The sequence below is a fragment of the Phascolarctos cinereus genome, unplaced genomic scaffold (assembly GCF_003287225.1).
Source record: "Phascolarctos cinereus isolate Bilbo 61053 unplaced genomic scaffold, phaCin_HiC Scaffold_2;HRSCAF=192, whole genome shotgun sequence".
In the NCBI taxonomy this organism is placed as follows: Eukaryota; Metazoa; Chordata; class Mammalia; order Diprotodontia; family Phascolarctidae; genus Phascolarctos; species Phascolarctos cinereus.
In genome coordinates, this window is record NW_027555625.1 from 264,671,636 (window position 1) to 264,686,327 (window position 14,692).

General features: G+C 41.5%; 1 protein-coding gene across 8 annotated transcripts in view; it reads right to left on the reverse strand.

Moving 5' to 3' along the window:
* Positions 1 to 14,692, reverse strand: part of PRRC2B (proline rich coiled-coil 2B) — a 100,802-nt gene that overhangs the window by 16,321 nt on the left and 69,789 nt on the right. For all 8 annotated transcript variants that reach the window (XM_020973516.2, XM_020973513.2, XM_020973514.2 and 5 more), the window contains exons 11-19: positions 12,641 to 12,833; positions 11,179 to 11,494; positions 10,309 to 10,496; positions 8,456 to 8,672; positions 7,212 to 7,434; positions 4,442 to 6,532; positions 2,466 to 2,671; positions 1,768 to 1,913; positions 739 to 880 (exon numbers count right to left, since the gene is read on the reverse strand). In XM_020973516.2, coding sequence (XP_020829175.1) covers positions 739 to 880; positions 1,768 to 1,913; positions 2,466 to 2,671; positions 4,442 to 6,532; positions 7,212 to 7,434; positions 8,456 to 8,672; positions 10,309 to 10,496; positions 11,179 to 11,494; positions 12,641 to 12,833 — 3,722 coding nt within the window. The remainder of the gene's footprint in view (positions 1 to 738; positions 881 to 1,767; positions 1,914 to 2,465; positions 2,672 to 4,441; positions 6,533 to 7,211; positions 7,435 to 8,455; positions 8,673 to 10,308; positions 10,497 to 11,178; positions 11,495 to 12,640; positions 12,834 to 14,692) is intronic.

Sequence of the window (14,692 nt, forward strand, 5' to 3'; positions counted from 1 at the left end):
ACAAATCCTTTTATTAAGGGGATTTATTCTGTGAAGTTTGGGTTCAGTCAAAGGGCTGCACTTGAGGACCTAGGGGCCACATGTGGTTATCCACCCCTGGCTTAATAACTTTCTGGACATCCATGCTTTTCCAGCTTAAAACTACAATTTTAAGATACTCAGATTTACAACCGGAACACAGAATGGTAATATGCAGAAATACAATTGGCTTAGACATCTGTTTTCTAAAGTAAGGTACACAGAATTTATATTTGCCTTCAAATGACACTAGCCAAAAACTGCTTGAATATTGTAACTGAAATAGAGCTGGAAAGGACATATTATAGATGTAAGAATGTCAGAATCTTTGACAGACAACAGTAGTGCATTTCCCTTCCTTGTTATTTCTCCCCTAAAATAAGGAAGGTGGAGAAAATCACTGGCTCAAATATGTCAAGATCACTAACATATTATGCTGTGGGCAGTAAGGAATTTTTCCAGTAATAAAAGTATCCTTAACAAGCCACTGTTTAACCAAAGTAGCCAAGCAGAGGTTTTTTTGTGTTTTGTTTTTTTTTTAAACATACCTCCACCTGGCTCTTTTATGTGTCCCTAGTAAACAGGGCCAATGTAGCAGGTTGTCTAAACTTAGGCTTTATCAGGAGCTGCCTCTGTAACCACTAGTTGCCCAAATTCTACCCACATGCATGCAGGAGGAAAGGTAAGATGTGGCCCAACCGGGTGACCACCTGAGCTCACCTTGACTGTTACTCTCCCAGATTTCTGTGCCCAGGCTGCTGCTGGGCACTGCTCCATCCCCTTGCTCTAAGCATAGGTTATTGTGCTTCTTAGCAAATCGAGGAGGAATTCGTGATGACAAAGCACGGCTTTTACTGGGCGCCTGAGGAAAGAGAGAGTTAAAAGAGAATGAGCCTAAACGCTATGCCCGAAATACAAAATTCAAGACCTTCCTGCCAATTTAATCACCAGACACTCAAGCCGGGCTTCGAGATTGCTCAGAGGAGGCTCAGAGGATCCAGATGTTTGCCTCTCTCTGTAAGACTCACTCGTAGTCCTGCTTCTTTCCTTTTTGTAAGACTTCATCCAAAGTCTAACCTGGAAACAAGCAGTACAACTGCATTCATGAGGTCTTACAATGAAAACTGCTATCTATTTCCAGAGAAAGAACTGATGGCATCTGAATGCAGAACAAAGCATACTTTTTCTTTGCCTTATCTTTTCTTTTTGTCTGTGTTTTCTTTCACAACATGACTTACACGGAAATATGTTTTGCATGCCTGCACATGTATAACCTATATCAAATTGCCTGCCTTCTCAAAGAGGGAGGGGGGAGAAGGGAGAGAATTTGGAACTCGAAATGAAAAAAAAAAAGAATGTTAAAGACTGTTTTTGCATGTAATTGGGGGAAAATAAAATATTAAATCATTTTTTAAAGATTTAAAAATATAAAACTATTTAAAAAAAAACCAACTGTATTCATGCTATCAGACTCACTATCTAGGTAAGAAAGGAAAAATCTTAAACAAGTTAAAGAAATGCAGTGTGCACACAAAACTCCCTGGGATTTTTGCATATACCCATTAGTATTACCTGTGCTTTTTCACACATTTGTTTTCAGAAACTGAGTGAAGCAAGATAGCTTCTTAGCCCTTGGAGTAGGGAAGCCCTTGCTCTACTGCCTTATCTATAATCTTATCATTTACTCACAGCTCTTTTTAGCATCAAACTACTTGTCTGCCCTCTTCCTACCTTTCCAGCTCTACTCACCTGGACAGCTTGCTCTTTCTTTCTCCGCTCTTCCTCCATCAGGCGACGTTGCTTTTTAGTTAAAACCTCAATGAAGCCTTCACTCACCATGGAACCCACGTCATTTTCTTCTCCAGGGTTTGAAACCCGATTGTCTATGATAGTATCTGAATGGCAGTTTTAGAAGAAGGGGAAAAAGATTTTTTCCACAAGTCAATAAGTACCTTGTTATAGGAAAATGTCCTAATCTCAGAACATTAAGTTACTCTCATTAGGTTGCTAAGACCTCACTTTGTCTGCAGTACAGGTACTAACCCAACAGTATCAAAGAGCAGTCCTATTACCATCTAGGCAAAGACCTCCTGACATTTATCTTTGCTGCATCAACCACTGCCTCATTTACCATATCCAATACTAACTGAAAAATGATACCTAAGTCTTCCATTAAGTGAAGGGATAGCCTGCCAAATTAAAGACAGGAGATCTTGGGTCTTTTTTTTTTTAAATTTTTAGACAATTGGGTATAAGTGACTTGCCCAGGGTCACACAGGTAGTAAGTGTCAAGTGTTTGGTCTGAGGCCGGATTTGAACTCAGGTCCTCCTGACTTCAGGGCCGGTGTTCTATCCACTGCGCCACCTAGCTGCCCCGAGTTCTTGGATCTTGCTTTGTTTTTGCTCCACTTTCTCTGTACTAATTTCCAAAGACATCAAAAACTCACTTCCATAACTTAGGTCAAACGGTGGAAGGGCCTCTCCTTTCTCGCCTGCCCTTTGAACAGCCAACTTGGATTCTTTCTCTGGCTTCTTCACCGGTGACTCGGTAAGGTCAGAGTTGGTGTGGGCAACTCGCTCCAGACTATACGTGGAATGACTGCTCCCACTGTTGGAGTTGCCAACGCCTCCAGGTAAAACCTCTTCTGGAGATCTGCAAAGGGAAAAGAGTATGAGTAAACTCAGATAAGCCATATGCCAACAGAAGAAGAGAAATAACCTTAGTACACACACACCCACACACAGTACCCTACTTAGAGTTCTTTGTAATCAGCGCGGGCCATGAATATTGAAATATATTTTGTGTTAATGTATAATCTACATCAAAGTGCTTGCCTTCTCAAGGAATGGGGAGGGCAGGGAACTTGGGACTCAAAAATCATTAAAAAAAGAATGTTAAAAATTGTTCTTACATGTGATTGAGAAAAAAATAATAAAAACAGTCTTAAAAATTAATATGCTACTAAGCACTGACTCATCAATATCATACATTCATGATATGGATCCTATAAAAGCTAGGTAAGCGAAATGGATTGAGTGCTGGACCTAAAGTCAGGAAGAGCTGAATTCAAATTCAACCTCATACACTTACTTAGCTGTGTGGCCCTGGGCAAATCATTTAATCTCTGTCTGTCTCTGTTTCTTCACCTGTAAAATGGAGTTAATAATGGCACCTACGTCTCAGGATTGTATTTGTAAAGTGTTTTGCAAACTTTACAATGCTATGTGAATGCTACTTGTTACCATTATTTCCATGATTACTCTCAGTTAAAAGTACTTCTCTTCTCTACCACATGCCTGTCAGATTCAGCACAGAAGCACAAGAAAAGAGAATTAAAGGAATAAAATGCCCTTTCTGAACACGTTTTACAATTCTAACCGTAATCTATTTTTGGCTATTCCCTCTAGTAGAACCCTACAGAAATACCAGGAAAGGAACAGAGATCAGAAGTTCTTCTAAACATCATTAGCTGAGGGCATTTAAAGCTAGGATAGACCAACATTTGAGAGCATAAACTCCATTTTAGCATCTAAATTAATTGTTATTCCACAGATCTCAAGAGTATTCATTTCCTCAGTTCTATGAAGAGAGAGGATTTAAGGGAAATCAACAATAAAGCAGTCCATATCTTTCCAAGCCAGGAGCAGCCTGCAGGTTCTCCCAGGGGAGCAGTAATGCCTGAGAATAGAATATACACTTCAAAGTTTCTACCAGAGATATGCTTGTAGAGCTATCAGGCAGTCCAGGCTCTGAAGCAACAGCAGAGACAAATGCTGACAGTTATTTTCTTTATTCCCCGTCTCCTGCTGCACCAAGTTAACATTCCAGAAGGAGAATTACCTGCTCTCCTATTGGTGGGAGGCAAGACTCCTAGAAAAGCTAACTCAGTGTAGCCAAAACGCTGCAAATCTCCCCCAACCAGGGCTGCTGACTAGAGAAGCTTTGAGTAGAGAAATAAATGAGCTATTGCTTATTATCTTGTTGCAAAGAAAAACTGCTTTCCTTGCAGTGATCCCCTGGGCAGGGCTTATGACACCACGAAGGATGCTAGACTCTCTAGGATACAGGTCAGATATAAGGCAGTCCTTTACTTTTATCTTTGGAACCACAGAAAGATACTTGGTGGAGAGAGAGAGAGAGAGAGAGAGAGAGAGAGAGAGAGAGAGAGAGAGAGAGAGAGAGAGAGAGTGTTAGCTTTACAGTCACAGCAGTAACAACAGAAAAACACTGCTTATGGTTGATGGAGAAAAAACCTCAGCAGTTAACATTTCTGGTATGCAACTTTACAGGGAGTTAGGGACCATCTGACACATGTCAAACATGTGATAGATAGATATGTCTAACTTAATGTATGAAGCTCTACATGTTTCTTTGTATTTTTTAAAAATAAAACAAACAAACAGGGGTTTTGTGTTTTTTTACCTTTTGGCTTTCAAAGGTGTGCCATTCTGTTGGGTCTCATAGCGGGTGGCAGATCCGTTGTTTCCTTGCCTTACAGACTTCTCTCCAAACCCTCCAGGTTCCATCTTTCGGCTCTGCCTGTCCACTAGGGGTCTCTGGCTAGAGAAGCTTCGTTTAGCCAACTCTCTCTTCTCACCCAAACTGGTCCCAGACAAGCTACTATCCAGCTGGGGGTCAGCCTCAGCCGTTCCACCTTCCCGCCGCTCTCGCCTTTCACTGAAGTCACTGCTCTCAGATGCTGTCTCCCACTCCTCATTGGCATGATCAGAAGAATTCTGGTAGGACAGTTCAGGGGTTCTCCGGCCAGACAGGTTGCTTTTCTCTGCCAGAACCAACTTTGGCCTTCCTGGCCATTGACCAGAAGAAAGTAAGTTTGGTCCCTCATCTGTACCCCACTGGCCTAAGGACTCTCGTTCTTGTCGGAGACGCCTAAATCTAGGAGGTTTGTCTTGCCTGGGGGGCCGCCTTCTTCGGAAGGGCCGGTTTTCTACATTTTCAGAATCTGCATAATCATCCTGGAAAAAGGACCTCTTATCATCCAGGTGATTGTCTTCAAAGCCTCTCCCACTGAATGAATCAGAATGTTTGTAATTATCTTGGATATAGTCTCGGTCTGTTTGTCTTCGAGTCCCAAAAGCATCTGAGGACATACCATTGTTGTATTCTTGCCAAGAACCTCCACTGCTTTTGCCCTGCCAATGGGATGACTCCTTTGACACGAAGCTTCTCCGTCCATACCCAGAGTTACTCAGCCTTGGGGGGAGTGCTCGGCCAAAAGCTCGAGGGGCTCTGTTCTTAGTATCCAGACTACCATGGTCATCTGAATAGATCTTGTTAGATCGCCAGGAGTCTTTGTAATCACCTTTCTTCAATTCACTCTCTTCTCTTTCCACATGGGAGCCTTCATTCCCATTATCTGATCCCCTTTGACGGCGCCGTTTAGGAAGTTCTTCATATTCAGAGCCCTCACTGTGAGTCTCACTGGCAATTCTGCGTCGGGGCTTACCTCTGGGGAAGTCTTCAGACTGATTAAACTCACGAAGACTCCGCCCTCGGGTACTTCTTTGGTTGTTATATATTCCTCTCCCACCAATGGTAGCACCACTACCACAAACACTGCCGCTACTTCCACCAGGGCCCCTACCTCGGAAAGTGAATTCTCTGAAACCTCTGCCACGGCCTCTATTCTGACCTCGGCCTCCAAAGGCTTGTTCTTCGTCTATAAAAATCCAATTATTCCTCTTTGTTGGAGGAATATCATTGGACTCCCTTGACACCTTGGTCTCCCAGGTCTTATCAGGTTTCTCTTCTTCCTCCAACTTTTCAGCCTCATGGCCTGTGCTAGTTTGGGAGGAGCCCTTCTGAGACAGCAGGGAATGTGAAGAGTTGACCAGTGTAGGATCTCCCTCATCAGTCCCATCATTCTCAGCTTTGTTGAGTGGTTCCTTCTCTTTGGCTAGATGGAATTTATCTTCCCCCACTTCCTGCTTAATTTTCTCCAGTTCCTTCTCCTTTTCTTCAACCTTGAGAGCCTTCAAGACAGGTTTCTTAATAGGACCAGATCTCCGAGTCCTCCCGATTTGTTCCTGTTGCTGGTTATTTGTGTTTCGGTTCTCAGGGACCCATTCGGTTTCTGAGGCAGGCTGTTTGCTGACACTGCCCTCCTTCTTCCATGGGTCAGAGCTGAAGGCCTGCTCTTCCTTAGCAGCCTCTTCATCTAGGTTGTTAGCTGTGTCAGGGGGCTTCTGCTGATGTCCAACATCCCAACTGCTATATTCTGGCTTTTTATCACCTGGGACAAAGTCAGACTCCAACGGGGAGCACCTGAGATTAGTGTGGTGAACCCCAGAAGCAATTGCCTCCTGCATGTTTTCCTGGGGTGAAAACAAAAGCTCCTGGCCTATTCTTTGAGAGGAGACACAGCTGTCAAAGTCTGTTTGGGCCTTCTTGTCAAAAGCATTTAAGTACTGATCCCCTCTCTCCTCAAAGAGATCGTGCTGGACGCTGATACCTCCTGACCTTCCAGCTGAGGGAGAGTAAGAGCTTTCATTCCTGAAAAGGAACCAGAAAAAAAAATAAATGCGATTTGAATCTGGCTCCAGGTTTCCATTCTGAATTCAGTTCCAAGAGAGGAGGGAAAAAAGTTTGGTGTTTTAAACAACAAGCATCAAGATAACGAATTCTCTATCTTTGAACAGAGTAATCACAAACCCACAAGTTAGACTATCTGACTAATTTATCTGTCACTGTCTTTCAAGTCCACAACACTGAAGAATTCATAACCCTGGGAGACACAATGTATCACTGTGGAAACAGAAGCAATGGTAAGCTAAATTCTATGACTCCACTAGGGAAATCAGCATTAATTTCCTCCACTTTAACAACCAGCAGCCCTGACCCACCCACTCTGAAAAGGTCTTGAGGTCCTACTACATGAGAATAAGGCAGTACCTCTTACTGCTTCACTTTAGTTATTAAGAATTCCTTGTGGGCTTTTAATTCTGCCATCAGTTAGAATTCTCTCACAAAGAAGCATCCAAAGAAAAATGCACATATCCAAAGCCCTGTCTTCCTCTTTCTTCCCCTAAGTGCACATAAAGAGGTCTCAATGCACCTCTTACACCTGCTTAGCAGCTTTTCACTGAAGCCTCATTTTCACCTCATAAGCAGGGACTCACAGAATCCTCCTCTGTTAATCACAGTAGGTCAGTGGCATCACACGTTCTCTCACCTGGCATGTACTCCTTCAACTGTCAGAGCTGGGTCATTTTGCTTTGGGTTGGGGAGAGAATATCCCTTGTTTTGAATCGTCACATAGCTCTCTTGGCTCCACACAGGAGAAGGCTCCATTAAAGCCGTTTTCCTTTCTTGGACTGGGGGTGGACAGTTCTGTTCCTCAGAGTGACAGCCAGTCCCATTGATGGAGTCCTGTGGCATCATTGGTTTCATCATTCCTAAAGATAGCAAAGAACTGATAACTATAATCTTATTAAGAGCCCAGCTGCAAAGCGGGGACCAGTGCAATCTCTTCCTTATGGTAGATAAAGGAGGTGGATATGGAAGCCTATGAGCTAACTGAAGAGAACATTCAAGAAATAGAAAAATAGGAAAAGGAACTGGAATGTTGCCACTCATCAGTTACCAATCTATAAAGCTTATTATTTACAACTAATACCTGTAATACAGCAGAAATAACTTTTAAAGAAATGAAATGGTTTTATGATGGAGAACTAAAAGGAGTCTTGTATTAGGGGTCTTTTGTTGCTATGGAGTTGAGGAAAGTGAATTAAGGTCCCAAAAGCCTGCCTAGGGTAAACGATATGCCAGTTTGATATTTCCCAGGCTCTATCTCTATCTAGCCATTACCCACCACAAAGTTGAAAAGGTTCTAGAAACTTGCAAGAGCTTTAAGAAGTCACAAGGCTTCCTCAGCTTAGGGAAATTAGGGGGGAGAAGTGAAAGGAAAGATGAGATTTTTTTTTTAACTCTACCTAAACAGATTAAGGTAAAATCACTAATAAGATAAAATAACATTGATCAATTTGGGTTATATTCACTTAACTTTGTGGGAGCCAAAGTTCCTCACTAGTCAGACTTGGGTCAGACAAGACAACCTTTTAAGATCTTTTAGTTCTAAGAATGTATATGGGGCAGCTAGGTGGTGCAGTGGATACAGCTTCAGAGTCAGGAGGACCTGAGTTCAAATCTGACCTCAGACACTGGACACTTACTAGCTGTGTGACCCTGGATAAGTCACTTAACCCCAACTGCCTCACCAAAAAAAGGCAAAAAAAAAAAAGAATGTATGTAAAAAGAAGTTCTAAGAATCTAAACTTGTGTGTGTGTCTCCCCCCCAGGTCTCCCCCCAAAAAGAAACCCTACAGGTGAGCAGGGGAGAATGTTACTTTTTCAAATGCTAAAAGAATCTGGCCAGTTGACTAATGCTGGATTAAATCAGAATCAGAAAGCTCTTACCTGAAGGATGTAGAGCTGAAGGGTAAAAGTCAACAGGGGTTCGAGCTGGAGGTATTCGTGGATCCATGTAGGGAGGCATCATCATCCAACGAGGATCAAATCCCAGCATCTGAGGGTGATGTGGGTAAAAGGTACGCTGAGGGTGGGAATGGGAAGGTGGAGGATAGACCTGCTGCTGCTGCTGCTGCTGCCAGTGCTGCAACTTGTACAGCTGTTCCTAATTAAGACAGAGAATGGATCTGGTAAGGTACAAGACATCAGGAACTGGAAGCACCCACTCACAGGCATGTTCTTCCAGCTTTGATCAAACAGATGCCACAATTTTGAGAGATCAAGAACTAAACTAAGCAGCATCCCATATGGAACAGGAAAATAAAAGCAGGAAATGATGACTGCAGAAGCGAAACCCAGGAGTGCTAGCCTTTACGGCCTTGGCCTCAGGCTCTTTTGGTTGGTCACAATGTATTTGGACATAAAAACTTTCTAAAGTGAAAACTGCTTTATGTCATCAAACCACAGAAATAGACATGTTGCCGCAGTACAACACAGGCAGTTTTTATTTATATGCAATCTAATGCCTGGAACTGATCAGTATCCATCCTTTCTACAGAATCAAAGGAAATTGAAAAATCAAGGAATTTGCCCCAGGGAGAGCTTATTTCTCCCTTATCCTACTTCGTTCCATAAGCCCAATAGTTTATTAAATGTGTTAATGCATGTTAAGGACATGCGTTAATGCAACATTACTCAGCGTGTCTTTAACACAAACTTCCCCAAATAAAAACAGAAAAAGCCATCTAATCTGCCTGCTAAGATTCTGTGAGGCTATAGTAGATTCCATATGGAAAAGAAGGTGGCTGAGGGTCAATATGCATAAACAGTATATCCCATAGATACGTAATAATTGTAGCATATCAAAAGATCCTGGATGCTCTAGCAATATCTACTCTTTAGGGCAACCTGGCAATAATTAATGAAATAACTGTAGCAGAGACACGCTGGATATTTTCCTTCTTTCAAAAACAGAAGCAAGACATGAGAACTTAGCAGAGGTCCTCATGTCCAAACCTCATCTGTCCATGGAGGAGCCAAGCACACAGCTTGTTTACCGGTTTCTTCAAGTTTGCCTGTTTATCATTTTCAGCCTGGTGCTGGTTCATTCCACCTCTCAGTTAAGGGTTAACTTTAGTCACTGTTACTAATGTGCCCTTTAAATGAAATTATCCAAAATACTCCAATCCGTAATGAGACACCTTACTTCATGAATTTGCCTTACTAAATTCCCAGTCTAAGAAAGAAGCACCCCCTGCCAAAAAAAAGCCCTTGTAACAAGTTAACTATTCCTGTAGAAAGTGTAGGGCTCAGCTGAAAGCTCCTAAAGACTTTGGGTTAAAAGTTCTATGGTTACTCCAAGAGTCCTAAAAACTTCCAAGCACAATAAAGTCGACTTTGGGATGTGGCCACTAAAGGGAAGTGGAGATGGTGGTGACCAAAAGATCCAAGGCAGTCCTCACACGGAGCACCCAAGGAATGCTACTTGGACACAAGAAGTGTTCTTTAGGGCCTAAAGTACCCAAGTACATTCACAGACTGCCAGCCAAGCAAAATGCCCTCTAACTACCAGGAAAACAGAAGAGAGACCAAGAGCTTCTTTCTAGAAACAAAAATTTCATTCAAAAGAGTCTTCCTTGTTTTTAAGAAGTAATAGCTATAGAATGAGCCACCAATGTCCCCATTTTAATTGTCCAACTTTTAAAATTACTCATAGGCAAGGACGAAGTTAAGGAGAAGGAAACTGAAATTGCCACTTTGTTGTGTTTTGTAGCATTCTTTTAAATGTTTACCGTGTTTACCTGTTGCTGCTGTTGTTGGCGCTGAAATCTAGGGGGAAGTGATTTTTGGTATTTGTTGAATTCTTGTGCAGGAGATGTGGATTCTCTGAGTTCCTCATCACTGCTGCTCTGGGTCACAACATGAGGGATAGCTGACTCTTTTTCATTATAAGTAGCAGGAGATTCCTGGGCATGTAACTCAGGTGTTGCTACAGAGCAAAACATAGAAGAAACGTATGCTGTCACTTGACAAAAGTGCTGACAATGAGACGCCAGGCATCACCCTTCAACATTCACACTGTATCATCCACACACATTGTTCCCTCTTTTCAGCTGAGGTCATTAAGGAAGAAAGAAATTTTATGACACACGAATGACTTTAATAAATTAGGAAGAACTTAACTACACAAGAGTACTCACATAATCTCTCAGCTTTTAGGCTCAGGACTGAACAACACTCATTTGGCCCCTAAAATGCCTTTCCCTTTGCTCCAGCTATAGAGAGTGACTGCTAAGAACAATCCTCTTCCAAACACAAAGCAGCTACCACCAAAGCCAAAGGACAGAGAAGCAGCATCAAATCAAACTGCAAATGTCAATTTCTCCCATCTTTATTAATAAACCATGTAACTGTGAGCAAGTTTAATTCTCAGGGCAATGGTTGTTCCAATAAACACACACACACACACACACACACACACACCCACCAGAAAATGAGCCTTAGCCTAAACTTCACCCAAACTTTGTTGAAACCATATCATAACACAAAGGCAGTGCTTATAATACACTCCAAGGTCATCAGAGAATGTTGCTATATAATTATAAAAATCTTATATCATTTACCAACCCCATGGAATGACCCAATGAGTGCTGAGGCACAACAGTTCATACCTTTGTGGAAAGCCTGGCCATTCTCCTGCGGGGAACTTTTCTCCGTGGCTGGGGATCGGGGAGCTTCACTGTCTGCGTGTTTCTGTGCCTCACTGGCCTTTTGGGCTTGCTTGCACTTCTGATCTAACTGTTTGAGCTTGGCAGCGCAGGCAGCCAATCTCTCCTCTCGGGCTCGACGCTCCTCTTCCTCCCGGCGTCTTCGGGCTCTCTCCACAGCCTCAGAGACTTCCGAGGGTACAAATTTCTGCCGTGGGGGCATCTTGTCCTCTTTGTCTTCCACAGACTGTTGCCGGAGCATGTTATTTATTGAAGGCTTCTACCAAAACAAGAAAACCTATGATAAGATGCCTCTTCAAAAGACAACAGAAATCACAAGTCTTATCCCAACAAAGGTTGCTCTCTATGCCTCCCAAATCCCTTTCCAGGGCAAAAGGAGCCATGGGTTACAAATCCAGACATCGGTAGGCTTAGACGACTAGAGCACAGGGCCAGGGTTCTACACCTTCACCACTCATTAAGGAACAATAACTACTCAATTCCTCCAGCCCTTTGAAAATGGATAATATTCTGAATATACAACTCCACAGTGAAACAATAAAATTCATTCTCATTCATATAAAAATTAAGGTGATTCCTACCTAATTTATCAAAAGAAACTGCAACTCTAATGAAACTATGATAAGTTACTTTGAATATTAAAGATAAAACAGAAAAATCTGAGGATTTCTCTTTGAAGATGCTGGATTGCAGATGGGTTACAAAGTTTGGCTAGTGAAGGGCAATTTACTCCCCCATCAGGGCTTAAATACGAACCAAAAATGGTTATTATTTTGCATATTCTGACAATCCCTGGACCAAGATATTCACCCGATCACAGATTTGGCAAGAAGTATTACTTGAATGGTCATATTAATTACCCAGAAGATACCTATTCAATTTAATCCATAAAATTCGGACAATACCTAACTCAGAGGACTGTTGTAAAGCTCCAAAGATACACGTAAAGCCGTTTTGAAAATGTTAAAGCAACATGTGGCAGTAGTAATTATTGTTCACAGAGTACTGTAGGATACAATTAAATATAAGCCTTCTCTTACATTCCTCATATTCAAATTGTTAATGAGCCACTCATTTGAAACTAATAAAATATAATCAAATCTAGACTTATACATAAGATAAAATAAACCACCATTATCCATTTTATAAAAATATTTACAATAGGATTCTTTTAAACAGCCATTTCCCAAGAACATTAAAAATAATACAATTCATGTACTTTTTAGGGACACACTGACAGAATTCAGTGGAAATACAACTATATCCTACGATTAATTAAATGCCCTGTTTAGTTATTGCCTTGGCACTACCAATGTGGTAAACCATGATTCTTGTCTTAATCAATGGAGCTTTATGTTTCCCCACCTGAATGCTAAGGCACAGACCTCACAAGCACCCAAAGCACCTGATAATCAGGGGTCGGGGTCCAACTATTCAGCTTCCTGGAAGGTGGCTGAGGCTCTAGCACCCTACGGATGGCCCGAGATAAGCCCATCGATTCACCCCAGGTCTTTCCTTCATCCAGGGTATGCTTGACATCAGCACCGTCTGCAGAACTCAGCGACAACTGTCGCTGTCTCCTTGGATCCCAAGTGTTCCTACAACAAAATTCCTTTTAAGATTAATCCCCCAATCGTTTTAAACAAATTCTGGTCCTTCTAACCAGCCTCATCTGAGAAGTCCAACAAACCCCTACAAAGTCACTAACATCATTAGGCCATGATGAAGAAGAAAAGCTAAAATCTAGTATGAGTAAAGAAGATTACTCACAAAGAATTAGACTTCCACTTAAAAGCCACAGAAGTAATCTAGAATCTGGAATTTAGACCTAGAAAGGACTTTAGGGATCAAATCCAACTTCTTTATTTTAAAGATGAGTAAACAGGTTTGGAGAGGCTAACTGACTTAGCCAAAATTATAAAGGTGGCAAACAGAAGAGCTATGATGCAAACAAGGTCCCCTGACTCTAAATCCAGTATTCTTTCGACTATAACAGAGTACTTCCTAGTTGAAAACAGTTTGCTTTGGATCTAGAAATCAGTCTAAATATTTAAAAACAGATAATTATATTCTTCTGCAGATTTTCTTTTTGTTGTTTTGTTTTGTTTTGTTTTTTAGGCAATTGGGGTTAAGCGACTTGCCCAGGGTCACACAGCTAGTAAGTATCAAGTGTTTGGTCTGAGGCCGGATGTGAACTCAGGTCCTTCTGACTCCAAGGTTGGAGCTCTATCCACTGCGCCACCTACCTGCCCCTTTTCTGCAGATTTTAACCTAAAAACAAAAGAGTACTAGAATGGGACATCATGTTGCTGTAGGGCAGAGGATGAAAACTCAGGTGTAGCCAAAAGTGATTAAAAAGTAATTAGGAAATATTTAACAAATTAAATTAAAAGTACAATCTAGATAACATTAATTTGTAATTTTCTAAGTCAATATGTAGCCTTCAGGGTTCCATTCCTATTTGAGTCTGACAACAAAGCTGTAGGATCCTGATTCCCAACCTCAGTACACGATTCACCTAAGTCTACAGAAGCGTGTCAGGATTTTTAAAGGGCTTAAAAAAGAGGGCGCTAACTCTGATCAATACAAAGATCCCTGACAATTCCAAAGGGTTCTAGAGAGAGAACTGATGGACTCTGAGTGCATATTGAAGAGTATTTTTTCTTTAGTTTTCTTGCTTTTTTCCCCTACAACAACTAATATAGAAATGTTTTGCAGGATTTCATATGTACAATAGATATTATATATCTTGACTCCGAAATTGGTGGGGAAAGGACTAGAGGGACGGGTGCATATGAGAATTTGGAACTGAAAATAAAATATTTTTAAAAATTTTTTTAAAAAAGAAAACAGGGAGAGCTAGAAGAAAACTGACATTAAAAAGTGAGGCCTTTGTTTCCAGGACAGGTTTGAAATTCAAAAAATTGGGAAATTCCCCGAAAAAGATATTATATGTGGGAACTATGCTACCTAACAATCCAGCCCACATTCCTGCTCCTCCTCCCCCTTTCCCGTCTCTCCTTTGCGACCATGGACCCCATTCACCCTCCATCTGCAGTGCCTAGCTCACATAGTGAGTGATAACACAGGTTGTGTAGTGGAGAACAAACACTCTAAATCCACTCAGTAATTCTTGTGTGCATCGTTTGGCCAAAATCTTGGGTCTTGTTTACGAAGTTCTGCATGTTCTGGCTTTGATGGAATCAATACAATGTCATTCATAAATAGGATCACTTTAAGAGACTTGACACTATAGGGAGGGAATCCTTCAAACTTGACTCTGAGCTGGACCTTCTCCATGACAGTGGTGTTCACCTCTGTCGAATATTCCATCTCTCAGTTTTATGCCTCAACTGACATTAATAATTGAGAGAGTTTGACATTTTTCATGTTAACATTTTATATGACTTTGACATGCATGGGAGACATTTTGTTGAAAACCAGTCTTTAAGGTAGT